Below are 26,443 nucleotides of genomic sequence, written 5' to 3' on the forward strand. Positions count from 1 at the left end.
TTTATATTCTCACCAGCAGTTGAGGAGAGATACAGGTTTTTCACAGACTCACTAGCATTTGGTATTGTCAGTATTTTTATTTTAGCTGTTTTGATAGGTGTGTATTGATGGCTCATCATGGTCTTAATTTGCATTTCCCTAAAGCTAGTGATATTGAACATCTTTGGTGAACTGTTTCTTTATGCATTAACCCATTATTCTACTTGGATTTTTTTTCTCAATTTTTATTAATATTTTACTGTTGATTTTGAGAGCTCTTTACATCCTAGATGAGTCCTTGGTCAGATATGTGATTTTCAAGTGTTTTCTTGTAGTAGGTAGCGTGTCTTTTCATCCTTTTCACATGGTCTTTCACACGGCAAATCTTTTTAATTTTGATGAAGTCCAGTTTATCAATTGTTTCTTTTTGTGCTTTTGATGTCGTCTAATCCTTTACCTAGAAGTGGATCCCTAAGATGTCTTATGTTTCTTCTCTAAAAGTTGTATAATTTTATGTTTCACACTTAAACCTAGAATCCATTTTGAGTTAATGTTGATATGGAGTGTATAACCACTAGGAAGGGGGAGATACAGCTGAAGCTCAACTTTGGCATATTGCTCCAATTTTGGTCTGACTGCTCCAGAATTATTTCTGAAAAAGAATTGCCTTTCTCCATTGAATTGCTTTTACACTTTTGTCAAAAATCAGTGGCCTGGGACTTCCCTGGTGGGCCAATGGTTAAGACGTTGCCTTCCAGTGGAGAGGGTGTGGGTTTGATCTGTAGTTGGGGACTAAGATCCCACGTCCCTCGTGGTCAAAAACCCCCCAAACATAAAAACAAAAACCAAGGAAAAACAAAAAAATCCCAGGAGCAACATTGTGACAAACTCGATGAAGACTTCAGAAACGTCCACATCAGAAAGAACCTTTGAAACAACCAGCTGGCCATGCTGATACAGAGCACTTAGGGCTCTTACTTGGTGCCATGATCTGTGTCTAAGTTCTGTCAACAGCACACTACTTTCTGTTTTTAAAATTATTTATTTATTTGGCTGCATCAGGACTTAGTTACAGCTCTCAGGATCCTTCACTGTAGTCGCGGTGTGGACCCTGTGGTCGGGGTGCGGACTCTGTGGTCGGGGGGCAGACTCTGGGTCGGGGTGTGGACTCTGTAGGTGGGGTGTGGACCCTGTGGTTGGGGTGTGGACTCTGTAGGTGGGGTGTGGACTCTGTAGGTGGGGTGTGGACTCTGTGATTGGGGTATGGACTCTGTGGTCAGGGTGTGGACTCTGTAGTCAGGGTGTGGACTCTGGTTGGTGTGTGGACTCTGTAGGTGGCGTGTGGACTCTGTGGTTGGGGTATGGACTCTGTGGTTGGGGTGTGGACTCTGTAGGGGGGTGTGGACTCTGTGGTTGGGGTGTGGACTCTGTGGTTGGGGCGTGGACTCTGTAGAGGGGTGTGGACTCTGTGGTTGGGGTGTGGACTCTGTAGAGGGGTGTGGACTCTGTGGTGGGGTGTGGACTCTGTGGTTGGGGTGTGGACTCTGTAGGTGGGGTGTGGACTCTGTAGGGGGGTGTGGACTCTGTAGGCAGGGTGTGGACTCTGTAGGTGGGGTGTAGACCCTGTAGGTGGGGTGTGGACTCTGTGGTCGGGGTGTGGACCCTTAGGTGGGGTGTGGACTCTGTAGGGGGGGTGTGGACTCTGTAGGGGGGTGTGGACTCTGTAGTTGGGGTGTGGACTCTGTGGTTGGGATGTGGACTCTGTGGTTGGGGTGTGGACTCTGTGGTTGGGGTGTGGACTCTGTAGGGGGGTGTGGACTCTGTAGGTGGGGTGTGGACTCTGTAGGTGGGGTGTGGACTCTGTAGGTGGGGTGTGGACTCTGTAGGTGGGGTGTGGACTCTGTAGGGGGGTGTGGACTCTGTAGTTGGGGTGTGGACTCTGTGGTTGGGGTGTGGACTCTGTGGTTGGGGTGTGGACTCTGTGGTTGGGGTTTGGACTCTGTAGGGGGGTGTGGACTCTGTAGTAGGGGTGTGGACTCTGTGGTTGGGGTGTGGATTCTGTGGTTGGGGTGTGGACTCTGTAGGGGGGTGCGGACTCTGTAGGTGGGGTGTGGACTCTGTGGTTGGGGTGTGGACTCTGTATGGGGGTGTGGACTCTGTAGGCAGGGTGTGGTCTCTGTGGTTGGGGTGTGGACTCTGTAGGTGGGGTGTGGACTCTGTAGGGGGGTGTGGACTCTGTAGGCAGGGTGTGGTCTCTGTGGTTGGGGTGTGGACTCTGTAGGTGGGGTGTGGACTCTGTGGTCGGGGTGTGGACCCTTATGTGGGGTGTGGACTCTGTAGGGGGGGTGTGGACTCTGTAGGTGGGGTGTGGACTCTGTAGAGGGGGTGTGGACTCTGTAGGGGGGTGTGGACTCTGTAGTTGGGGTGTGGACTCTGTGGTTGGGATGTGGACTCTGTGGTTGGGGTGTGGACTCTGTGGTTGGCGTGTGGACTCTGTAGGGGGGTGTGGACTCTGTAGGTGGGGTGTGGACTCTGTAGGTGGGGTGTGGACTCTGTAGGTGGGGTGTGGACGCTGTAGGGGGGTGTGGACTCTGTAGTTGGGGTGTGGACTCTGTGGTTGGGGTGTGGACTCTGTGGTTGGGGTGTGGACTCTGTCGTTGGGGTATGGACTCTGTGGTTGGGGTGTGGACTCTGTAGGGGGGTGTGGACTCTGTAGTTGGGGTGTGGACTCTGTGGTTGGGGTGTGGACTCTGTGGTTTGGGTGTGGACTCTGTAGGGGGGTGTGGACTCTGTGGTTGGGGTGTGGACTCTGTAGGGGGGTGTGGACTCTGTAGGGGGGGTTTGGACTCTGTAGGGGGGTGTGAACTCTGTAGTTGGGGTGTGGACTCTGTAGGGGGGTGTGGACTCTGTAGGGGGGTGCGGACTCTGTAGGTGGGGTGTGGACTCTGTGGTTGGGGTGTGGACTCTGTAGGGGGGTGCGGACTCTGTAGGGGGGGTGTGGACTCTGTGGTTGGGGTGTGGACTCTGTGGTTTGGGTGTGGACTCTGTAGGGGGCTGTGGACTCTGTGGTTGGGGTGTGGACTCTGTAGGGGGGTGTGGACTCTGTAGGGGGGGTGTGGACTCTGTAGGGGGGGTGTGGACTCTGTAGGGGGGGGGTGGACTCTGTAGGGGGGGTTTGGACTCTGTAGGGGGGTGTGGACTCTGTAGTTGGGGTGTGGACTCTGTAGGGGCGTGTGGACTCTGTAGGTGGGTGCGGACTCTGTAGGTGGGGTGTGGACTCTGTGGTTGGGGTGTGGACTCTGTAGGGGGGTGCGGACTCTGTAGGTGGGGTGTGGACTCTGTAGGGGGGTGTGGACTCTGTAGGCAGGATGTGGACTCTGTGGTTGGGGTGCTCTGTAGGTGGGGTGTGGACTCTGTAGGGGGGTGTGGACTCTGTAGGCAGAGTGTGGACTCTGTAGGTGGTGTGTAGACCCTGTAGGTGGGGTGTGGACTCTGTGGTCAGGGTGTGGACCCTTAGGTGGGGTGTGGACTCTGTAGGGGGGGTGTGGACTCTGTAGGTGGGGTGTGGACTCTGTAGAGGGGGTGTGGACTCTGTAGGGGGGTGTGGACTCTGTAGGGGGGTGTGGACTCTGTGGTTGGGGTGTGGACCCTTAGGTGGGGTGTGGACTCTGTAGGGGGGATGTGGACTCTGTAGGTGGGGTGTGGACCCTGTAGAGGGGGTGTGGACTCTGTAGAGGGGGTGTGGACTCTGTAGGGGGGGGGTGTGGACTCTGTAGGGGGGTGTGGACTCTGTAGTTGGGGTGTGGACTCTGTGATTGGGATGTGGACTCTGTGGTTGGGGTGTGGACTCTGTGGTTGGCGTGTGGACTCTGTAGGGGGGTGTGGACTCTGTAGGTGGGGTGTGGTCTCTGTAGGTGGGGTGTGGACTCTGTAGGTGGGGTGTGGACTCTGTAGGGGGGTGTGGACTCTGTAGTTGGGGTGTGGACTCTGTGGTTGGGGTGTGGACTCTGTGGTTGGGGTGTGGACTCTGTAGGGGGGTGTGGACTCTGTAGTTGGGGTGTGGACTCTGTGGTTGGGGTGTGGACTCTGTGGTTGGGGTGTGGACTCTGTGGTTGGGCTGTGGACTCTGTGGTTGGGCTGTGGACTCTATAGGGGGGTGTGGACTCTGTAGTTGGGGTGTGGACTCTGTGGTTGGGGTGTGGACTCTGTGGTTGGGGTGTGGACTCTGTGGTTGCGGTGTGGACTCTGTGGTTGGGATGTGGACTCTGTGGTTGGGGTGTGGACTCTGTGGTTGGGGTGTGGACTCTGTAGGGGAGTGTGGACTCTGTAGATGGGTGTGGACTCTGTAGGTGGGTATGTGGCTGGGGTGTGTGGGCTTCATGGCTTTGTGGCACGTGGGACCCTAGTTCCCTAACTGGGGCCGGAGCCCGCATGTCCTGCGCTGCAAGGCGGTCTCAACCCCTGGACCGCCAGGGATGTCCTTCTGCTTCCCTTCCTGTCTGTCATTGCAAGCAGCCCCCACAGCTTCCTTTCAATTAGACCTGCTGTTTATTCCTGGCTCCTCTTACTTGAAAGTCAATCCCGTGGTGGGTGTGCGGACCATTGTAAAGAGCTCAACACTGATGTCTTGAATGAATGAATGATACTGAGAAATACGTAGCTTTCCTTTTGTTAGTGCTTTAAGAGCCGAGTACAATAATAATATTCATAGCTACCATTTCGTGAAAATTACTTGTGTTTTACAGATGGGAGAACCGACTCCAAGTCACGAAGCCAGTAACTACAGGGCCGAGGTGTGAGTCCAGACACCGTTTTTTGCAGGTTCTATGGCAGTGTCCCCAGTGTGGGGCTGTTATTTCACACCGATGTCACTTTAGTGGGAAGCAAAGAGCCTACATGGCTGAAGAAGTTAGGGAAAAGAGGTAACATTTGGTTGCCATTTTGAAGTATTGAAAGAGTCCTATGAAAGCTCCTGTGTGGATCTCTGAACAGGCTGGAGAGGTGGGAGAATATGACTCTGGAAAACAGAGCTTAATATGCAGGTGTGTTTTGATTTAGAGAAATGTAAACAGATGCTTTTGAACTGTGGTGCTGGAAAATATTCTTCAGAGTCCTTTGGACTGCAAGGTGATCAAGCCAGTCCATCCTAAAGGGAATCAGTCCTGACAGTTCCCTGAACTGGAACTCCATTGGAAGGACTGATGCTGAAGCTGAAGCTCCAATCCTTTGGTCACCTACGAAGAGCTGACTCATTATAAGAGACCCTGATGCTGGGAAAGATTGAGGGAAGACGAGAAGAGGGTGACAGAGGATGAGATGGTGGATGGCATCACTGACTTGATGGACATGAGTTTGAGCAAGCTCTGGGAGAGAGTGGAGGTCAGGGAAGCCTGGGGTGCTGCAGTCCACGGGGTCTCAAAGAGTCGGACACGACTGAGCGACCGAGTAACGGCAACAGACAGCTGACCCACACAGTCCCAGTCGACATCATAATTAGCTGGTGTAAGCCTGGGGTTCCGACAGCAGCTGACGTGGGATTTCAGCTCCAGGAGAAGTGTGAGCTGGGAAGACGGCCATGCAAAGCCTGTGCCTCTGGGGGACGCAGACAACCCTGGAAGCCTTTGGATCCCGCTCAGCCTGCCATGACTTCATCCTCTATCAGCCGCCTCCTGTTCAACTGGCTCTTTCCTGAGGCCTGGCGTGTGAGCAGTCTCTTCCCGTCGGCTGGATGGGAGCAGCACATCAAAGGGCACAGACGAGCTGGCTGGTGGTGGGGCTGGCAAAGGCGGCCCCTCTCAGAGCAGACACGGGCACCGGAGCCGTGCGGACCGCGACCTCATCTCCGTGTGGGCTCCCCCCGCCCACCATCCATCTCCCTGCTTTCCAATCATCTCTGCTAATAGCCACCAGGACTTGGTGCAGCCTCATTGAGATTCCAGTGCGTTTCCAGCGTTAGTACAAGCTGGATTCTGATTCACTCGAAGGCACCAGAAAATTCAAACACGGAATTTAGTGGTGATTGTCCTTGACACGATGAAAGATGATCAGAATTAAAGGCTACTCAGGAAGCCAGGACCAGGAGGACGTAATGGGGCAAAGGACTCTGCAGAGGGCTTAGCCACTTAAGTTTTCAAATCTTGAGGGTTAGATAAGTATGTATTTCTGAAACTTCAAAAATTGGTTGAAAAAATACACGATGCTTGTCAATACAGAGAGGATTCTGAACGATAGCTGGGACTCACACAAGCACTGTTTCTTTGCCAAAAGACCATAAGTTGTCCTGAAATGGAACGCTATCCACCAGTGCAATTTCAGTGTGAACTGGCTGAAGCCACCGCTGTGAATTCTTTTTGGAATGGTGCTGTTTTTCTCTAAAACCTACGCACAGGCACAGTGTGGCCTGTCCCCCGCTCCTGTCCTCCCGTGGACACCAGGTTGGCCTCCATTTCCTGCTCAAGGTCCCCTCAGATGGTGGCAGTGGTGACCCCAGGAATAAGCCAATACCAGCATTATCATCAGAGTCTGCAAACTGTCTTCCCGCCCTTTCCTCACTTAAGCCTCACAATAGCTGGGTTATATTAGAAGGGAAAAAGAGCAGAGACGGCTAGTGTTTCCCCCAAGACCACACAGCTAGGAAGCGGCCGGTTGTCTTCCATGCTTGTTGACGCTCGCCGCCCTGGGTGCTGGGAGAAGGCAGGAGCTGGGGGCTGGGGCGGGGTGGGGGTTCCCAGTTGGCGCAGAGCTGCAGCCCTGCGCCTTTAACAGGAGATGATCATAGATGCACCTGGAGAGAAGCACCTGGAGTCTCCATCCCCCTGGCTCCTCTCCTTTCGTCCCCTCTCTAGAGCGAACTGTTCTCAAGTCCCAGGCATCTTTCCAGAGAGAGTCTCTCCACCTCCTGCACAGGTGTGTGTGTGCGTGTACCAGGGGACACACACACAGGAGCACACTTGTCTTGCCCAGAACAGTATCACTTGGGAGATTGCTTTGCAGCCCTGTCTGAGTCCGCCTCATTGAAACAGCTGCACTATGTGGACATAGGATTCATTTCCTGCCTGGGGTTACGTCTGGGGGCGGGGGACCACGGTGGGGAAGGCCTCATCTCTGGGCTTTACAGAGGGCGGGCCCACACTGGGGTTGGGGGTGGGTGCCACTGAGGTGGATAGTGAGGCGGGGGAGTCCCAAGATGCAGACGAGCCCCCCCCGCACTTGGGGTCCCTGGGAGGCCGTGTGGCCCCCTTTCTCCAACACAGATGCCCCCAGAGGTCTTGTTGAGCTTCTCTGGCTTCTGTCACCCGTCATCTCTGGAGCTGCAAGCCCCCAGTCTTTCAGCCTTCAACAGTCTCACGAAAACATTCCCAAAGGCCGTCCCTGCACACTCCAGGACTCCGCCAGGTTTCTTCTGAGCTCCCTTCAGGGGTTCCATGGTGCTGTCTGGACCTCTCAAGTCAGCAGGTCAATTATGCCAGTGGCTGGTTGGAGAATTCCACAGAAACGTGTTCAAGATGCCTTAGAAATATGAATTTTTTATTAGACTATTTGAGTCTGGATCAGATTCAACCCCATAATGTCGTGGTTTGCTTAATGACTGCAGAATATTGTCTTATCTGAGGAGAAGCGGGACGTTTTAAGACCGTAGAGTCCAGAATTAACAGCTTGGAATTCTCGCCCATGCTGGCTGTTAATTGACTCCAGCTATTAAAGGGAAAGAGACTTTGGCAAACCCTAAGGCACTTGTACAAGCAAAGCCGTGGACGTGTTCAAATCGCTTTAAAACAGGCGTCTGGCGAACGGATCATGTTCGGAAAATGGGCTGGTTGATCAGAACGTCTGTGCTTCTGAATGAAGGGTCTGAAAATGGTTCCACTTCCCGGCAAAGCCAGGCCTCTAACACCATCTGTGAGTGTCACAGCAATCGGCAACAAGCACACGGAAGTTCAGCTTCCTCGGGATGTCCACAGAGGCCTGGTCACCACCTCAGAACTGCCTTTTCTTGGTGCTGCAGGGCTCCTGTGCCCTGGGCCCCTCTGCCCAGAGGACGGTGGTCCAGGAGGCGCACGGCTGGGCTGAGATAATCCCTGCCTCCCGGTTGGGGGAGGAGGATGAGGCATGGGGAGGAGGGGCACGCGTATGCAGGGGGCCAACTGGTCCCTGTTGTCATTTATGTGAGCCACCCCCAAATGCTCTGGGTGGGTTTGCACAGCGATGCTGACTTAGGGCACTCCTGGCTGGGCCATTTAAAAACAGCTCATGAAAACTAGAGAGTTACCACATTGGTGTTGTTCAGTCGCTCAGTCATATCCGACTCTTTGCGATCCCATGGACTGCAGCACGCCATGGATCACAGCCTCGTCCAGCTCAGTGAAATTATGAGCCATGCCCTGTGGGGCCATCCAAGACCGACGGGTCGTGTGGAGAGTTCTGACAAAACGCTGCCCACTGGAGAAGGGAATGGCAAACCACTTCAGCATTCTTGCCTTGAGACGCCCATGAACAGTATGAAAAGTTCCCATATGACCCAGCAATCCTACTTCTGGTCATATATCCAGACAAAACTCTAATTCAGAAAGGTGCGAGTTCACAGCAGCACAATTCACAACAGCCCAGACGTGGGAGCCGCCTACGTGCCCACTGACCGAGGAATGGACACAGAGGACGCGGTGCCTGACACAGCGGGCACTACTCAGCCACAAAGAGAGTGAAATGGTGCCATCTGCAGCAACACAGGTCAGCTAGAGGCGATCATACTACGCGAAGTCAGTCCGAAAGACAGAGACAAACGCCATACGACACCACCAATACGTGGACTCTAAACCAACACAAGTGACCCTACCTACGGCCCTGGGGTAAAGAATCCGCCTGCCAGGGTAGGAGCCACAGGAGGCGCGGGTTTGATCCCTGCTTTGGGAAGCTCCCCTGGAAAAGGAAATGGCAAATCTCTCCAGGATACTTGACTGGAGCCTCCCGCAGACGGTTACAGTCCACGGGTCACAGAGAATAGGACGTGACTGAGCAGGCACGTGATAACAGTGTAATGGTGACAATGGCCAGGCTGTGCAGGTGAATTCCTGCCTTTTCTCCTCAGTGAAGGAGGCGGGCACGCGGGAGGGTTAAACTGGGGCTCCAGGCGCCTTTCTGTGTGGGTGAGGTCACCAGGCGGCCCTGAGCTGCAGGCAGTGACCCTGCCTCCTGAGGCTGGCTGTCCCCGACGGGGCCGGGGGTGTGAGAGGGGGACACTGGGGAGGCCGGTGTCCTCGGGAAGGCGGGCCATTCAGAGGTTCCACCCGCTCTGGGCCCTGCTGCCGCCTCGTGTCCGCCTGGGGCGAATGGCTTCACCCTGGGCATGTTTCTTCATGCCTGTGGGGACCCTGTGGAGCCTCCCTGCAGGGGCCTGGTGGAGCCTGTGACGGACGGACGTGGGGAGTGCACAAGGACACGCGGGGCGGGCCGGCGCCCTTCACGCGGCAGCTGGGGTGTCCCCAACACGGGAACGTGGGGACCTTAACTTCGCATTTACGGGGGCAGGGCGGAAGTGTGTGGACAACGTGTGAAAAGAGGGGCAAAGAAGGTGCTCACCCCTGGCCGTCAGCGCTGCTTGCTCCGTGGGTGGCTGCTTCCAGAGCGAGGTCAGAACTGCGCTCGCTTCTCCTTCCGTCCCCGGTCCAGTCCTCCCAGTGCGCGTCCTCCTTGGCGGCCCCTGGAATCCCTTGGGCAGCTTCACCCCCGAAAACTGGGTGCCTGGGCCCGACTCCCAGAGAGTCTGTCCTCCTGGGCCTGGCAGGGGCGTGGGCACCGGGCGTTTTAAGTGCCGCGTGGAGAACCGCCCTCTGCAGCCGGGAGGCCCTGAGGACGAGGGGGAAGCTGAGCCCTCCCGGCGGGCCGGGCGGGGAACGCACAGCAGCTGGAGCGGGCGGGAAGGCCCTCAGGCTGCCTGAGCCGCGGGACCCTTGCAGAGGGGACGGAGCGCCTCCCCCGGGTCCGGTCTGCGGGTGGCCGGGAGCAGTCTCCCTTTCGGCACCTGTGGAGCCTTCAGAGGGCACGCTGGGGGCAGGGGAGGGTGGCCACTGTCCACTCCAGGGGGTGCGGGCCCCACGCCGCCTGCCTCAGGCCCTGGCGACCCGCCAGGCTGCTCCTGGGTGTGCCTGTCCCTGGGACAGCCCCAGCTGAGCCCCTCCGACCTCACCGGCCCCCAGCGTCCACACCTGCCTTTCCAGGAGGGGCAGGGCCGCATGGCCTCCACCCGGCTCGGGGCCGGCCTCTCAGCGCCCCATCCTTCAGCCCTAGAGCCCCTGAGCCGTGGCACCCGCACGCGCTGAAGAGAAGCACAGACGCACGAGGAACAGAATGATGCTTTTATTAAAAATTGGACCCATAGCACCTCTCTTCCTACAAGTGTTTTTGTTTTTGAAGAAGATCTAATTTTCTGCACGATTCCAGAAAATGCGGCCGGAAAAAGTTCAGGACGGACCCAAGCCCCCAGTAAACCAGCAGGTGAGGCTGACAGGGAACAAGGCGTGCCTGCCAACTGGCTCAGTCCCAGGGATCCGCCCCCCACCACCCCACCTCTTGGATGGTCCACACGGCAGAGATGCTGAGCCAGAGAGCTGCGTCTGGATACGCGGACTGACGGCTCACTGGGAGAAGAACTACGCTGTGTGCCAGGAATTCGCAAAAACCGAAAACCATGCTGTGAACCATCAGAACCATTACGCAAACGCCACGCTGCGGTCCGGCCGCCTCCAAGCTCAAGGGCAGCGTCAACAGGGCTTTGGGGAGTGCGCGCCACCCCCTGGGGTCTCCCCTGACGCTGCCCCACGGCTCGTTTCCCTCCACGATGGCGTGGACCAAGGGCTCCTTAAAATCGTGGCCGGGGATGCGAGGGCCTCGCTTTGGGCTGATTTATCCAGAGGGAGGAGGAGCAGGAGATCCAGAAGGTGTGCCCCACGGCCACCAGGCCTGGGAGCTGTCCACGGCCCCGCCCTGCCGCTCACCAGCCTGGAAACCTGTGCCCGGGAGCCCCGGCGGGGGTAGGGGAAACCTGGAAAAACCCATCCCTGCTGCTCAGGCAGAGAGCGCGGCCCTGCGGCTGTGGTTCTCGCGGGAGAGGGCAGAGCGCCTGTCCATCGCTGGGCCCTGGATAGGGTCCCCGCGAGGCCGAGCGCTGGACACCTGCAGGGCATTGCTGCAGGAGCAGGCAGGGGAGGACACACCTCCTGCCTCTGTTAGAGAAATGGTGCCTGTCCTGGGTTCAGAACCAGGATTAAAATCCAATATCCATTTCCCTATCATGTGATTTATTTTCTTCTCCCTCAAGAGGAGAGGTTAGGAACCCAGGCTTCCCAATGTCACACTGTCTGGAAGCTGAACTCTAACCAGAAACACCCAGCTCTCCCTTGGGTCCAGCGGCTCCCACGCCGCAGAGCCCCGGGGCCCCCGGGCCGCGAGCCGCAGCCTCGGACCCACAGTTCCGTCCCAAAGACCGGGCTCCAGGCAGAGAGAACAAGGAAGAATGGGCTTGTGGGGAAGGCGCTGCTGTCACAGAACCCCAGCGCGGGACACACGCCTCAAGCCTAACTGCCCTCATGCCAGGACGCTCCAGCCACTCCCGTCAGGTAGGCAAGGCGCCATATGGCTTAGCGAGCGGAGCGCGAAGGCGGAGTGTGTCCACGTCCTCTGTCCACCGCTTGTCTCCCGAGAAATTCGAGGTGCAGCCCCGTGGCTTCCTGTCCACTCCCCGTCTGGGGCCTGAGAGGATGGAGGCCGGCCTGTCCAGGGAGCTGGGGGGCTAGTCTTTGCAGGGGAGGCTTTGGGCGGAGCATCCAGGATTTTTGGTTTAGAACATTTCCCCTCCACTCAGAGAAGGAAGGAAGGAAAGGAGGGATGGAGGGAGGGGGAGGGGGGTCGGGGGAGGGGGAGGAATGGGGGAAGAGGAGGGAGAGAAGGGAACCTTTCCACACCTCCTACGTCTACTTTTGGAGAAACCGAAAAGGGTTTTTTATCCAACACAAAACTGTAAAACAGAAAAGGAGTTTCTTTTCCTCACACAACACAAACTTTTCTTGGTCTCCTGGGGTCATACCCCGTAACTCTGAAAGCAGAGGGTCAAGATGGCCCTCTGCCCTGAGGAGGCGGGAAGAGGGAAGGAGAGACCCCACAGACCACACGACCTACGGCCTGGCCCTGAGACAGGCTCCCTGCTGGCACTGGCCAGGCGCTGGCTCTCGGACAGGCCAGCCGCCCAGGAGGACGGACCGGCCCTGCTCCCGTGCTGGGGGGTGTGGACAGGCCCCTGCTGACCAGGCTGGACATGGGGCCTTCCCACAGGCCCTGTGGGCACACCCTGGAAAATTCTAGACTGGGACCAGGGCTGGGGCTTGACCACCTACACCTCCCACTCATTGCACAAAAGCGATGTGATGCACTAGAGGCTACAGTTTGGACTCATTTTCAAAGTAGCTCATGCTACTTTCATTTAGCTAAAAATAAAGGAAAACAAAACAATAACAATTACAGGGAAAAAAGGTTTCCAGAAAACCCGTTAAGGCTAAGAGCTGGCCTGGGGTCGGGGGACGGGACCACAGCGCTGCCCCAAGGAAGGACGCGGCCACGTGTACAAGAGAGCCTGGGGGGCACAGGGCGGGGTCCGGAGGGGACTGGGGACCCCATCTTCTCAGAGCCATTCTGCTTTACTTGGAGACACCGAGGCTCTTTGTCTTTCCCGCCGACAAAGCTAAACAAGGAACAGAAAGGCACTGCAGACAGCTGAGACGCATTCATTTCATGTGGCATATTTTAAAAAAAGATAAAAAGGTTTAAAAAATACTCTGGTTAACAATGCACACCTCTTACACAACCAGCGATTCTGCGCCGCTGTCTCCTCTCCTCCGGCCTGTGCTGGGCACTCGGGAGGAGCCGGCGGGGGCGGGGGCAGGAGGTGGCTCCCAGCTGGGACGCTCCAGGCCCCTGGACGATGGGGGTTAAAAGAAAGGACCGAAGCAGGAAAGCCCCGGGTATTTCACCCCTGGAATGAGCCTTGGCCTCTGCCGCCCTGTTGCCAGGAACTGTGAAGCCGGCTCCTCGCCTAAAGCTGCCGAGTGAGGACATTTCAGGGACGTTCGCACGAGGTCGGGAGGCCCTGGGCCCAGGTCGGACACCTGCTCCTCGCGCCGGGAGCCCGCGGCGGGCGCTGGTTCTCAGGCAGGAGGTAGAGCAGAGAGAGGGAGGCCTGGAGGACCCCCGCCCCCTCCCCCCAGCCTTCCCAGGCCGCACGGTGGAGAAGCCGGGCCCCCAGGGCTCAGGCCTTCCCAGGTCGGCGTGCCGAGCCCTTGCACCCGGCGAAACACACCTTCTCGTAAAAAGAAAAGAAAAACAAAGAAACCTGCTTCCTGCAGCGATGTTACAAAAAGCCAGTTAAAAAAACGTTCCTAATTGCAATCGTGTTCACAAGGGGGTGAAATCAACCATCAGCGTCAGCTCCTCTCAACCCAGCTCGAGCCCAGTTCCGGGAGGTGATTGTCTCCACACGGCCGCCGCTCAGCTCACACGAAGGAGGAGAAGCCGGTGAGCGGAGTCCGGGCGCCGCGGGCCGCGGGCGCGAACACGGCGCTCTGCGTGGTGACCACCGCGCGCGGGGCCGGCCCGGCCTCCGCCCCCGCCACCGCCTCGTACCTGTGCGGGGCCGCGCCCGCGCGCCGCTTCCACGAGTTGTAGTAGGTGGGGTCGCTCAGGTAGTGGTTGACGAACGAGTGCTGGGGTGGCGCGTCCTCGGACTCGGAGTCGGTGACCTGCGGGCGGGCGGGCGGGCGGAGCGGGCTCAGCCAGGCGGGGACAGGGGAGGCGCGGGGCTCAAGGAGCGCGCGGACGGGGGCTGTCGTGGGAGGGTATGCGGGTGGTCTTGAAGGGGCTGCCCCGGCGGGAGGGGCGGCCATGGAGAGTGGGGGGTGTCGAGGAGGGTGGGGGCCACGGGGGTGGGGGAGGGTCACGGGGGTGGGGGAGGGTCACGGGGGGTGTTGGGGCCACGGGGAGGGGGAGGCCCCGGGGGGGTGGTGGTTGGGGCCATGGGGCTGGGGGAGGCCCCGGGGCGGGGTTGGGGCCCCGGGTGGGGGTGGCCCGGGCAGCAGGGCTGGGCGGGGGGCAGGAGTGGACGTCTAAGGTGGGTGGCGCCGCTCACCTGTTTGTCTCCCCTTCCCCTCCTCCCACCCCAACCTGCTTCCCTTTCTTCCGACCATCTGGGCGTGGACCACCCCAGGGCCCGCCTCCACAAGGCCACGGAGAGCTCAGCGTGTCCACAGGGGCCAAGCTGGGCAGCGGGAGCCAGCTCGTTCCTCCCAGAGGCTCTGCTCCCCCGCCCATCCCTGTGCCTGAGCCACTCCCAGGACCTGAATCCACTGCACTCTGGCTTCAGGACAGTCTACACGCCATCCCCTCCCAGGACAGGTCCACACCCCATCCCCTCCCAGGACAGGTCTACACGCCAACCTCTCCCGAGGCAGGTCTACACCCCAGCCCCTCCCAGGACAGGTCTACACCCCATCTCCTCCCAGGACAGGTCCACACCCCATCCCCTCCCAGGACAGGTCCACACCCCATCCCCTCCCAGGACAGGTCCACACCCCATCCCCTCCCAGGACAGGTCCACATACCATCCCCTCCCAGGACAGGTCCACACCCCATCTCCTCCCAGGACAGGTCCACACCCCATCCCCTCCCAGGACAGCTGTACACCCCATCCCCTCCCAGGACAGGTCCACACCCCATCCCCTCCCAGGACAGCTGTACACCCCATCCCCTCCCAGGACTGGTCTATACTCCATCCCCTCCCAGATCAGGTCTACACAGCCCCCAGGGGATGCTCTGTGTCCTCTGTGGAGAATGCTGCAGCGCCTGGGAGTGTGGAAGGCCCAGGCGCTGCAGACTGCCTGAGGCCATGGCACAGGCCCCAGACAGAGGGTCTGATGGCGAGCTCAGGCAGGGTGAGGAGACTTGTCCTCCGTGGGACACGTGCCACATCCATGCCAACCTCTGCAGGCAGGTTTCCGAAGACAGAGGCCCTGATCGAGCGTGGTGTCTGCTGTCCAATGTCCTGGGGCCCCTCTCTCTGCAGCACCGAGGGACCTGACCCCTCACCTTGGGGTCCCAGAGCAGCCGGTGGAGGAGGCGGATGGCCCGTGGAGGTTCAAGGTCAGTGAGCCAACGGGAACCTGCCCTGGGAGTTTTCCCACCGCTCCTGGAAGAGCTGAGTGCTTCCCTGGGGGATGGGGATGTGGGCCCTGGGTGGCGGGGCACAGGCCCACCAGGCGGCCCCCAAAGCCACTGGGACAGAACAAAGCCATCTCGCAGAATGGACAGGGGAGACTGAGAGCTGTTCCTTCAGCTTCTCGCTGTTCCTCTAGGGAGAGGGCAAACGTGCCCCCACCTCGGGACACACGGGGGTGCGGTGAGGGCCTCGGGGCTCCTGTTCAGGTCTTGCTTTCGCTTCCACGGGAAAACACAGGATTAAAATGCCGTTCTTCGTCCTGCTGCCTGCTCTGTTTATTGTTGATATGACATTATTATTTTTTAATGAGGATGTATTTTAGTGAGTTAGAATTATTGACAGAAAGGAAACGCTGCGGGGTCTTTTTTTTTCAAGTTTCCTGTGTGATATGAAGTAGCGATGTGAGTCGGTTTCCTAGGAAACCGAGGAAGGCCAGCCTGTGATTGGATGAACCTGCACACCCGACCATGAGTTTCAGAAGGCGCGTGGATGCCTGGCAAGCAGCTGACAGAGATAATCTCAGGACTTCTGGTACTGTGCTGGCAAGATGAAAGACTCCAATGTTATTAGAGGATTAATTAAGTGAGAAGGGGCTGGTCTAAGTTGGCTGAAGCCAGAGAGACCTTGAAAACTGTTTCTGTGAATTTTGAAAATAATTTTTAAGATGTGATTTGAATAGTAGCCCTGATATAATTTGTAAGCAGCTGGGCGATAAAATGGAGAGAAAGCCCCTTATTTCTAAGTGGAGAAACATCAAGAGCCACAGCATGTGTCCTTCGAGGCTGATGGTCTAATTCAGAGCCACTCTGATCAGCCAGGTTCTCCCGCACCTGTGAGCCGGTTCTCAGAATTGTCACTAGAGTAATATTTCTGAAAATGGTTTAAAAACACCCCAGGGAGAAAATGACAGCATCACAATTTTTTTTTTCTTTCAGTGAAGTATTAGCTTTGCAGAAGAGCTTTTCTGGTAGAGAGCTCACAGGGTGTTCGGCTCTGGAGGAGAGGGTGGGCAGTAAGGGTGGGCAGGGGACCCCCTACCTGGGTTGTCAACCAACTACCAATACAAAAAATACTTCCAGAATGGCCAGGAGAAGCAACAGGTCTTCCCCACAGTAGAACAATGACTCAACTGGGGGAAAATCGAATTATCAACAATCATTTAGAGTCCCTGGAAATGGTGCCAAGGGCATATAGCAAATGGGGCAAGATTTATTGCAGAAAATCTAAAATCACTAAGAAGAGCAAGAGTCTGAGCCGCCTGAACTCTGAGTGCTACCCCCCCGCCCCCGGCCGGGGTGACGGAAGCCCCACTTGCGGAGGGGGAGGCACGTGTGGCCAAGAAGCCAGGGCCCCTCCCCTAAGACTCCGGGTCCAGGAATTTGGTTTGACCTGGAGGAGGAAGCCGCCGGCATCTGCCAGCCAACTGCTTGTCCCCAGCCCCAGAGGTATTCCTGGAGGTGTGGTCCGGGGAACTGGGCTCCCCTCCTCACCGGGGCTGCTGGGAGGCTGGCTGACGTGCACCAGGTTGGCAGGCTGAGAACACTGAACCTGACTGCACCGCCCTCGTGGCGGGTGGAAGAGCGCCACACAGGGGAGCCGGGCCACAGCCAGAAGCCCAGGGCCGTCCATCCCCACCGAGCGCCTCACGGGTCACCATGGAGAAGGGGGCCGTTGTCCCCACCCCAGCTTCGGTGCTGTGACACAGAGGTCCTCATGGCGGGAGAGTCAGCCCTTCCGAACAGAGAGCTGCCAGCTCTGCTGCAGGGGAGTAGCTTTATTTGGACCATGGCATGCCTCAGGGCAGGCGTCCCTGGTGGTTCGGATGGTAAAGAATCTGCCTGCAGTGAGGAGACCCAGGTTCAGTACCTGGGTCAGGAAGGTCCCCTGGAGAAGGGCATGGCTACCCACTCCAGTATTCTTGCCTGGAGAATCCCATGGACAGAGGAGCTGAACATGGACATGACTGAGTGACTAACACTTTCACTTTTCATGCCTCAGGGCATTGCTGGAAACTGGAAACCTCACGAGTGAGAACCTAAGAGCTAAGTCCTTGATAGTAACGAGTGGAGCGATAAACGCGCCAGAGGTTTAACAGGGAGGACCAGGCAAAGAGACAGCTGACGGGAGCCCTCTTGGGCTTAGAGAAGAATTCAGAGATTAACGATGTCCTGCTGCTGCCTGGGCCGTGATTGGCTCCAACCGTGGAGTAATTTATACCCCGGAGCCTTGTCGAAAATAATAGAGCTGCCAGGGAGAGGAGGTTAACAGCTGGGTGTGATGCCAGCTGTGGTGGGCCTTCCGGAACCTTAGTGGGGAGGTCAGAACAAGAGACGGGGATGCCTAGTGGAGACCTCAGTTGTCCCTTGTTGTCATGGAAACCACACGATGCCCAAGGCCGCACCTCGGAGGGGTGACGACAGAGCGGATGTGTTGCTAAGGACGTGGGCTTCCCTAACTCGTCCAGACGAGTCACTGAACAAGTAATCGAACAAGGACAACACACAGAGGGGCCTAAATACGGGTATTCAAAGTGAATACAAGATATTTAAAATATTTTCCTATTTTCAAAAAACAGCCAAGTGTGATCCATACACAGGGGAAAAAAAAAAGCAGGCAGCCTCTATGGAGCCTCAGATATTGGCAGGCAAAGACTTTCAAAGCAGCTATTCTATTATGTTCAAAGAACTGAAGGAAACCATGTTTAAAGAATTAAAGCATGCTGACACTATCACACCAAGTGGAGAATATCAATAAATAGATAGGAATGACTTAAAAGGACCGAGAGAGAAGCTCCAGAGTTGAAAATACCATAACCCAGTGTAGAACTCACTGGGGGGACTCGACAGTAGATTTGAGCTGACAGAGGAAGGCCTCAGTGCACCTGAAGATAGACCGGTAGAGACGGCTCACCACGGTCAGTCGCTGAGTCATGTCTGACTCCAGCCCAAGTGACCCTGTGGACTGCAGCCCACCAGGCTCCTCTGTCCCTGGGATTTTTCAGGCAAGAATATTGGAGTGGGTCATGCAACTTGAAAAATAAAGAGAAAAGAATGAAAAAAAATAAACACAAACCAGAACACCTGATATGTGACAAGGCTGAGTGCAGTAACGTATGTGTAATGAGAATACCAGGGTGAGAAAAGAGGAAAGCAGCAGAGAAAATAGAGTTATATGACTTAAAACCTCCCAAATCTGGTAAAAAATGAGTGTGGTAACATATGTAATGAGAATACCAGGGTGAGAAAAGAGGGAAGAAGCACAGAAAATACTGAGAGTTACAATGACTTAAAACCTCCCAAATCTGGTAAAAAAAAAAAAAAAAATCAAAACAAACCAAAAACCTCTGCATACTCAACAAGCTCAATATACCACAAGTGAGATAGATGGGAAAAGAGTCACACCCAGACACATCATAGGTTCAGTTAAAATGCTGAAAGACGAAGGCAAAAAGAAACTTGAGATCGAAAGGAGAGAAATGACTCATCCAGTCCAACAGAATTCAAATTACATTAACAGCTGACTTCTGGTCAGAAAAAATGGAGGACAGGAGGCAATGGGCTAACACATTCAAAGTGTTGAAAGAAAACTGTCAATCATGAGTCTTTTATTTAGCAAAACTATTTTCATAAATGAAGATGCAATAGGACATTCTGAAATAAACAAAAACAGAAAAATTCATTGCTAGCAGACCTGCCTTATAAGAAATGCTAATGGAAGATGGTCAGGTGGAAGGCCAGTGACGCCAGACAGCAGACCAAATCCACACACACACAAAAGCAGCAACAGACCATCACACGGAATTATAGACGGCAGTGGAAGGGCCTGACCTCCTTTCCTCTCTTATCTGATTTAAAAAGCAATTTCCTAAAGCATTAGGTATATAATTACATTGTTGGGTCCAGGATATATAGAAATGCAACAATTATAGTGGCACAAAAAGGAGGGGAGAAATGAAGACCAAAAATCGTAAACAAAATGGTTAATATGATAAACTGTAAGCCTTGTTCACCTTTCTCCTCCCAACTTCTTTAAAAGACAAAATTCCGTACAGTTAGAAAAATGCATCCTTGGGTCTGTCACAAATATGGACATGTATAATAATAAGCACAAACAGGGGAGGAGAGAATAGGTTTATACAAGAATGAAGTTTCTATATGTCACTGAGATTTAGAATAAATCTCAAGCAAATACTAATACGAGGGCAATCACTATAAAAAAAACAACTGAAAAAAATAGAGTAAGAGCAAAACAAGGGAATTAAAACATCCGCCGGATATACACTAGAAAGTAGCTGCTTAGCAACGACAAAAGGACAGTGAAGGAAAAATGGAGAAATAGAGATGCGTGAAAATTCTGGAATGAGCAGCAGTTACATTAACTGTGAATGGATTAAAGAGTCTGGGGAGCAGGTACAGAATGAGACAGCATGGTCCAACCTTATGCTGCCAACAAGGGACACGTTTCAGATCCAAGGATTCAAGCAAGTCGAAAGTGAAATCATGGAAATGGCATCCCATGTGCACAGGAACCAAAGGAGAGCTGGAGCGACTGTGCTGACGTCAGGCCAAATAGACTCTGAGACAAACACTGTTACCAGAGACCAAGAGGGACACGCTATCCTGAAGCAAAGGTCTGTCCACCATGAAGACACCACGGTTATAGACAGACATGCACCTGCAAAGACAGCCCCTAGGTACAGGAGATTAAACTGCCGGAAATGGAGAGAGAAATAGAGAATGCTAACAATAACTGCTGGAGACCTCAGTGCGTTAACAGATGGCGGAAAGATCTAGAGTGTGGAAGGCTTGAGCGGCACGATAAATCAACCGGACGTAGCAGACACACGTGGAACTCTCCACACAGCAACAGCAGAGCAACACGGCCTTTTCAAGTGGGTTCTTGCAGCACAGGCCAGATGCTGCACCGCAAGGCGAGACTCAATAAGTATAAGACGGTTGGAGATATACAAAGTATGTTCTTTGACCACAGTGGGATAAAATTAAAAGTCATTAACAGCAGAAAATTTGGGAAGCTCATAAATGTGAGGAAACTAAAAACACACACCTAAATAGCCATGGATAGAGAAGCCTGGAAGGCTGCATTCCATGGGGTCGCTAAGAATTAGACACGACTTCACTTTTACTTTCACTTTTCACTTTCATGCATTGGAGAAGGAAATGGCAACCCACTCCAGTGTTCTTGCCTGGAGAATCCCAGGGACGGGAGAGCCTGGTGGGCTGCTGTCTCTGGGGTCGCACAGAGTTGGACATGATTGAAGCGACTTAGCAGCAGCAGCAGCAAATAGCCTACGCGGTGAAGACGCGACCTGCACGGTGCGTGAATGACATCTCAGTCTGGTTAAGAGACCAGACTAGTTCAAAGGAAAGGCTCCCATCGGAGCTGGCACTTCCAAGATCCCTCTGCAGGGACCCCATGAATCTGCCTACAACTCTCCCAGGTCGTAAGGTTCGAAGCTGGGCCCTAGCAAGATGACAGAGCACAGAATTCTGGGGGAAAAGATGGGCCTCACTGCATCTACCCGGGAACTCGGGAGCAGACGGGGAGCCCAGGACTCCCGGAGCCTTCACAGGAGGTGCCCGCCTACCATAGGCTTGGGGGGCCTGGAACCCCAGTTTCAAGGTGAGTCCGCACTTTGATCAACTTTCTAGAACCAGAAAGTGTTAGGACCCGCAAAGCATCTGTGGGAATCACAGAAGGAGCGTCTTCCTCCAGGCACTGGGCATGCCACGGTCCACCCTCACTCGGCCGCGCGTCCCAGGCTACGAGAACTCGGCCGGCCTGGTGGAGGGATGGAAGGGAGCCCGCTGCCTGGGTCTGCATCTAGGTCCACCCAGGAGGGCGTGTCTGGGGAAGACACTCAAAACCCTGGCAAGCCTCAGCTCTCCCATCTGTTACGTGAGGATCTGAATGAGCTCCTTGCAGGATTTAGTGTGCATTTCACACCCCTCTCACCTCCTACCCTCACCCGCTCCCTTCTTCCCTTCTTGCTGCCTTCTTCCCTGTGTGCGTGTGATGTCTGTATATGTGCATGAGTGCACACATGTATGCCTACGTGCATGTACAGGCCTAGTGCCCACAGGCACTTAATAATCCTCCATGCGAATCAGCTGGATCTGACTCACAAAATGCCTCCGTGTGTGAGGACAGACTGAATGGCCCGCATTTAGCCCATTCTGAGCGTGCTTTTATGAACAAATAGTCCAGAATCGATGAGTCCAGACCTGGCAGTGCTGGGAATGGCCTCTGTGGCCCGGGTGTTGGGTGGGAGAAGAGGGGAGGGGTGGGGGTCAGCGGGCTCTGGAAGCTGAGAGTGGGGGTGCGTGTGTAGGGTGGCCTCAGCCTTAGGGGTGTCCTGGGGACAAGGACGAGAACCGCCTGCCTCCAGGCCCAGCTGAGGAAGCACTCAGCGCTTAGCCCGAGTGGAGCTGTAAAGCCCGAGGGGCAGCGCGGGGTCGCTGTGAGCATCGTCCACGATGCTCTGAGAGCCCGGGGAAGGCAGGGGCGGGGGCGGCCTATGACCGCCGACCTGGGGAGTGCTGGACGGCAGCCCACCCCTTCCCGATGCGCCGTCTTTGGGACAAGTGGCTGGAAAAGGCCGCGGCCTCCTCATTAGGAAGCTGGGCTCAGCATTCTCGCATTTCCTTCCACAGACAGCCCCTCGAGTGGACACAGCGCTCCCCGTGCACGCCCGCAGCGCAGCTTGCCGCTTCCAGGAGCCCACGGCTGCGGCGCAGACGGAGCCCGCGTCCACAGAGCATGGAGGCCGAGCGGCCGCGGGCACCGGGCCCCCTGCCTGCCTGCCAGCCGGCCCCGCGTGCACTACACAAACCACAGTTTGAAAGAAGCCATTTAATTGAGCCTGAGGGCACAATCAGTCCTAAACTCAGGTCAAAATGAAGGTGAGACTTATTTTAGATTAAATATTGATTTAGAGTATGAATGCCAAGTGGTGGGGTGGGCCTCATGTCTGACAAACAGCTTGGCGAATTCCCTCCCCGTCGCGGCGTCTCTGAAACCCCGTGGTCAGGACCGGGCGCCCAGCTCCCTGCCCGCGCCTGCTGGTTCGCTCCTGACTGTGAGATGTGCTCGTGGGGAAGGGGCTTCCCCGGGGAAGTGGGGGTCCTGTCGGCGCCCCCACAGCTCCCTTCAGGGAATGTCCCCCTCACCCCAACACAGAGACCTCGCCCAGGACGGGCCCAGGCACCAAGATGTGTGGGGCGGGGCCCCGGGGGTCATGGCTGGAGGCTGACAGCCCTAGCTCCCGCCCCGCTCCGGGGACCCCCATAGCTGACAGCGCTGCCGTGGCCAAAGCCAGCGCCGCGCACAGGAGGCTGGCGGGAGGGGAAGCCCCTGTCTGGGGTGGGCGGGGCTCCAGGTTCTACCTGTCGGGTGCGTTCGGGGCCGTTACCCCTCGGGGGTCCAGAGGCCACCACGTTCCCCCGTGACCTTCAGGTGGATCGGGTCTCTATCTGAGCGCAGACTGCAGCAAGGAGGTTTGCAAACCCAAAGTCCACTCTGGACCAGGGACTGACCGGGGAGGTGGCCTCGCGCACCAGAGACGAGCGTGGACCCTCCCCGTCTGGGAAGGGGCACCCTCTGTCCCGGCTCTGCCTGCCGCGAGCCTGTGTGTGTGTGTGTGGAGACGCGGTTGAGACCAGCGCAGGGCCCCCGGGGGACGGGAGGGCCCCCCACCCCGGAGCCCGCAGCGGGGGGGCGGGCACCCACCTCGGACTCCGTGGCGTCGCCCGGCTTCTCCTGGAGGGCCGCGCTCTCGGTCAGCGCGGCGCCGTTGTACTTGTTGCAGAGGTCCTCGTCGGAGTAGTGCAGCCCGCCGGGGCTCGGCCGGGGCGGGGACCTGGGGACGGGACACCGGTCAGCCCCGCCTCCTGGCCCGCCCCCGGCCTCGTCGCGGCTGCATCGAGAGGAAAGCCGTGCACGGCCTCTGGCACTGTTTCGGTGCCGTCTGAACAGTTCCCAGGCCGCCCGCAACTCCCGGGGATGCCCGGAGGGGCCGGAGGTCCCCCAAGACCGGGCCCCTACCCCTGAGGCCTGCCTCTTCTTTATGTCTAGAAACGTCCTTAAACCATCCCTAGCACCCGCCCTCCTGCCCCTGGGATTCGGGGGGACCGTGGGTGTGGGCCTGGCGTGCTGCCTCGCTACCTGGCCCCATTCTTCTTTGAGAAGGTGTTCTTGACGTTGAGGTGGCGGCTGTTGAGCTCCAAGGCGGCAAACCCCCCGTTGTCCAGGGTCACGGACTCCTCCATGTTGGAGATGCTCTTACCTAACGATGGGCGGAGATGGCGCAGACCCGTCAGGAAATGGACCTCTGGGGCCTAGCCCCGAGCCTCATGGAGCAGGGGTTTGGGTTGATGGGAGGTGAGCAGGTGAATATTATAATCAGAGAGGAAGTCTGATCTGGTACAAGAGAGCCTGTCGTCCAGGAGGGGTGGAATGAGGCAGCACAGCGGTTTCGGCTTTGCGTGTCTCCTGGGCGGTCAGGCAGACGTTCTGGTGGACAATTTTTTCTTTTCTCTCTTTTTTTCTGGGCATTAATGATGATGTTAAGTGAACGCTCCAGGGTAAGGCTGAAGATTGGAAGCTGCAGGGCAGATTGGACTCTGCAGTCTGCTTCCCAGATGGAGAGCGAGAGGAGGGGAGGCAGGGAGACTTTCTCTGCACCAGACGTGGGATTCTGTAATAGCATTAACTCGGGAAAATGACATGCCATTCATACACTGTAAATCCCGCAGGAATCAAATCTGATTTACGAACACTTGTTAGAAGTGAATTTACACAGAAAAAAATAAATCCTTTCTTGGAGGGATGAATGGCTCAACGTTACAGAAGCAAATGGCAGGCACTTTAGGGCCTCCTGGTTTTATTAACCCTCTTGGTGCAGGGACTGCGGTGCTGGGGGCTGCGGTCGGGGCATCTGAGGGCCCCTTTCACAGAGGACCGTTTCCAGTGCCCTGGAAGGTTCCCTCCCTGTTTATACTTCTGCACTAAGAACACCCACCATCCTGCCTTCTAGAAACATCCATTCATTAGGCTGCTTCTGACCGTCCTGTAAAGCAAGCCTCGCTGTCTGTGCCCTTCCATGGCCGGCTCTGCCCACGTTCATTTGTCCATTTTTCTAGTGATGGGGACTCTCAGCTGTGGACACTCACTGAGCACTTTCTCCATGCCAGGCCCAGCCGTGCTGGGAAAATGGGGCCCGGGCGGCAGAGGGCTCAGAGCTGGGGTGCGGGCCCAGGCAACACTCGCCCCATCAGTGAGAAGGGCTGGACCACAGACCCAACTGTAACCGTCCTGGGCGGCACCGAGGCAACTGAGCTGCACCCCGCTCACTGTTCTTGTGATACTGAAGGGGCCATTTCTCATCTCTTGAACGCTTTCCACTTTTTTTTTTTTGAAGGTCCTAGCAGTGTTTACATATTGCATCTATGTGTTTAAATTTACCAGTTAAAGTTAGCACACCTTTAAATCTCTGGGTGGAAAGAGATATGATATAAAAATAGCAATCAGCACGTGCTCAGTTGCTCAGTCATGTCCGACTCTTTGTGACGCCATGGACTGTAGCCCACCAGGCTCCTCTGACCATGGGATTCTCCCAGCAAGAACACTGGAGTGGGTTGCCATTTCCTTCTCCCACTTTCCAGTTTTAATCATACTAAAAACCACTCCTGTGTTTGGGCAGCTGCAGAAGTGGAAACAGACTCTCAGGGGCCGAAGGATAAAGGACACATGGCCCGCGTGAGGGCAGAGCCGGCCAGACACTGGTGCCCAGAGCCCCTGTTTCCTGCCTCCAGAGGGAAGCCTGCTGTGCCTGTCTTAGGGACTGAAATGGAGCATGGTGTGGGCACCCCAGACCCCGGAGGGAGAAGCCCGACGTTTCGGCCCAGGTCCCCGGGGAGGCGGGGGCGTCCCCACCTGCGCCGCAGTTGCGGTACTTCTTGCTCTGGCCGTGCAGCAGCAGCGAGAACACCACCAGCAGGATGACCAGCAGACTGGAGAGCACCATCACCAGGAGGAACCACCACTGCTCGTAGAAGGGCGTCTCCACCTGAGCTGCAGGGCGACAGGCGCACAGTCATGTGGACGGAAACTCTGTCCCCGCTGTGACCGGGGTCGGGGGACCCCTGCCTGGTCGGGGTTGTCCTGGGCGGATCCACCGGTTTCCCGAAGAGGCTCTGGGTCCGCTCTCTCTCTCGGGCCTGGGCTCCCCTCGCCCCCGCTGCCCTCAACCCGGGCCTTGGCCAGCGAGCTTACATTCCCCGTTTCATCTGTTGTCTGGGTTACAGGGAGGGAGGGACAGAAGTGCCCAGCCTTGCTCCTCTCTCCCAGTATGGGGGCTTTCTCCCCAGACACCCCCAAACCGCCTGGCCACCCCCGTTCCGCTGCCACCACCTGGTCTCATCACCTCCACCTGCCACCAGAACTCCACTGAATCCTTGGCATCACAGGGAGTTCTCGGGTGGAAAGTTGGCCCCTCCTGCAAGCGCTGCACCCACGAGCCTGGGTATGCTCAGTCTAAGCCTGGGAGCCCCATGACCGACCCCTCCGGCCGAGAGCTGGATGCGCCCACACCTGCTGCTCACACGCTGCGGCTGGGGGGCCTGTCTGCTACCTGTTGGCCTCCTCCGCTGCGCCAGGGCCCCCCACCCATGGAAGCTGGGGCTGTGTTCTATGTATTTCGAGCCCCCAGCACAACAGAGTTACTTTGAAAGAGGACTGTCTTCTTCCTCATGTTTTATTCTGTTTACTGAGACGAGAGAGATGGGAGTTGCTTTTTGCCAGGTGCCGGATGGCCCTGGGGTCCCCTCGTGCCTTCCACCTGCTTCCCTGTTGGGGGCATCCGTTGTGCAGGACAGGACGGGGGCCCCAAGGCCTGCCGCCTAGAAGCAGAAACCCGCCAGAAGGGTCTCAGCGGACGGACGTGAAGCGTGTGAGCCCTGCGAACAAGTGGGAGTCCTCTCTGGCTACCCCGACAGCACAGGGGAGAGCCCTGGCAGGCGGCAGCGCTTTAGATCCGACACACACGAGCTGGATTTCAGAGGGACGTGCGAGCCAGGGTGCCCACGCCCCGAGGACTGGGAGCCGTGTTCTTACGCAGGAAGCAGCCTCTGTCGCCCCCGCTGTGTGCGGGACTGCGAGCCCTGCGCGTTTGGAAGTGCTTTTGTAATTTCT

General features: G+C 56.5%; 1 protein-coding gene across 2 annotated transcripts in view; it reads right to left on the reverse strand.

The window, feature by feature from the left end:
* Window positions 12,421–26,443, reverse strand: part of SDK1 (sidekick cell adhesion molecule 1) — a 735,743-nt gene continuing 721,720 nt past the window's right edge. Inside the window, exons 42-46 of one of the 2 annotated variants that reach the window (XR_001917262.1) lie at window positions 25,187–25,324; window positions 23,417–23,537; window positions 22,982–23,111; window positions 12,822–13,763; window positions 12,421–12,709 (exon numbers count right to left, since the gene is read on the reverse strand). Coding sequence is in view for 1 of the 2 variants with exons in the window: in XM_018040596.1 (XP_017896085.1) it covers window positions 13,518–13,763; window positions 22,982–23,111; window positions 23,417–23,537; window positions 25,187–25,324 (635 nt within the window). In the remaining variant the exon portion in view is untranslated. Of the gene's footprint in view, window positions 13,764–22,981; window positions 23,112–23,416; window positions 23,538–25,186; window positions 25,325–26,443 lie in introns of both variants that reach the window. The other variant, XM_018040596.1, reaches the window with a different exon arrangement.

This window comes from Capra hircus, chromosome 25 (assembly GCF_001704415.2).
Source record: "Capra hircus breed San Clemente chromosome 25, ASM170441v1, whole genome shotgun sequence".
NCBI classification, from domain to species: Eukaryota; Metazoa; Chordata; class Mammalia; order Artiodactyla; family Bovidae; genus Capra; species Capra hircus.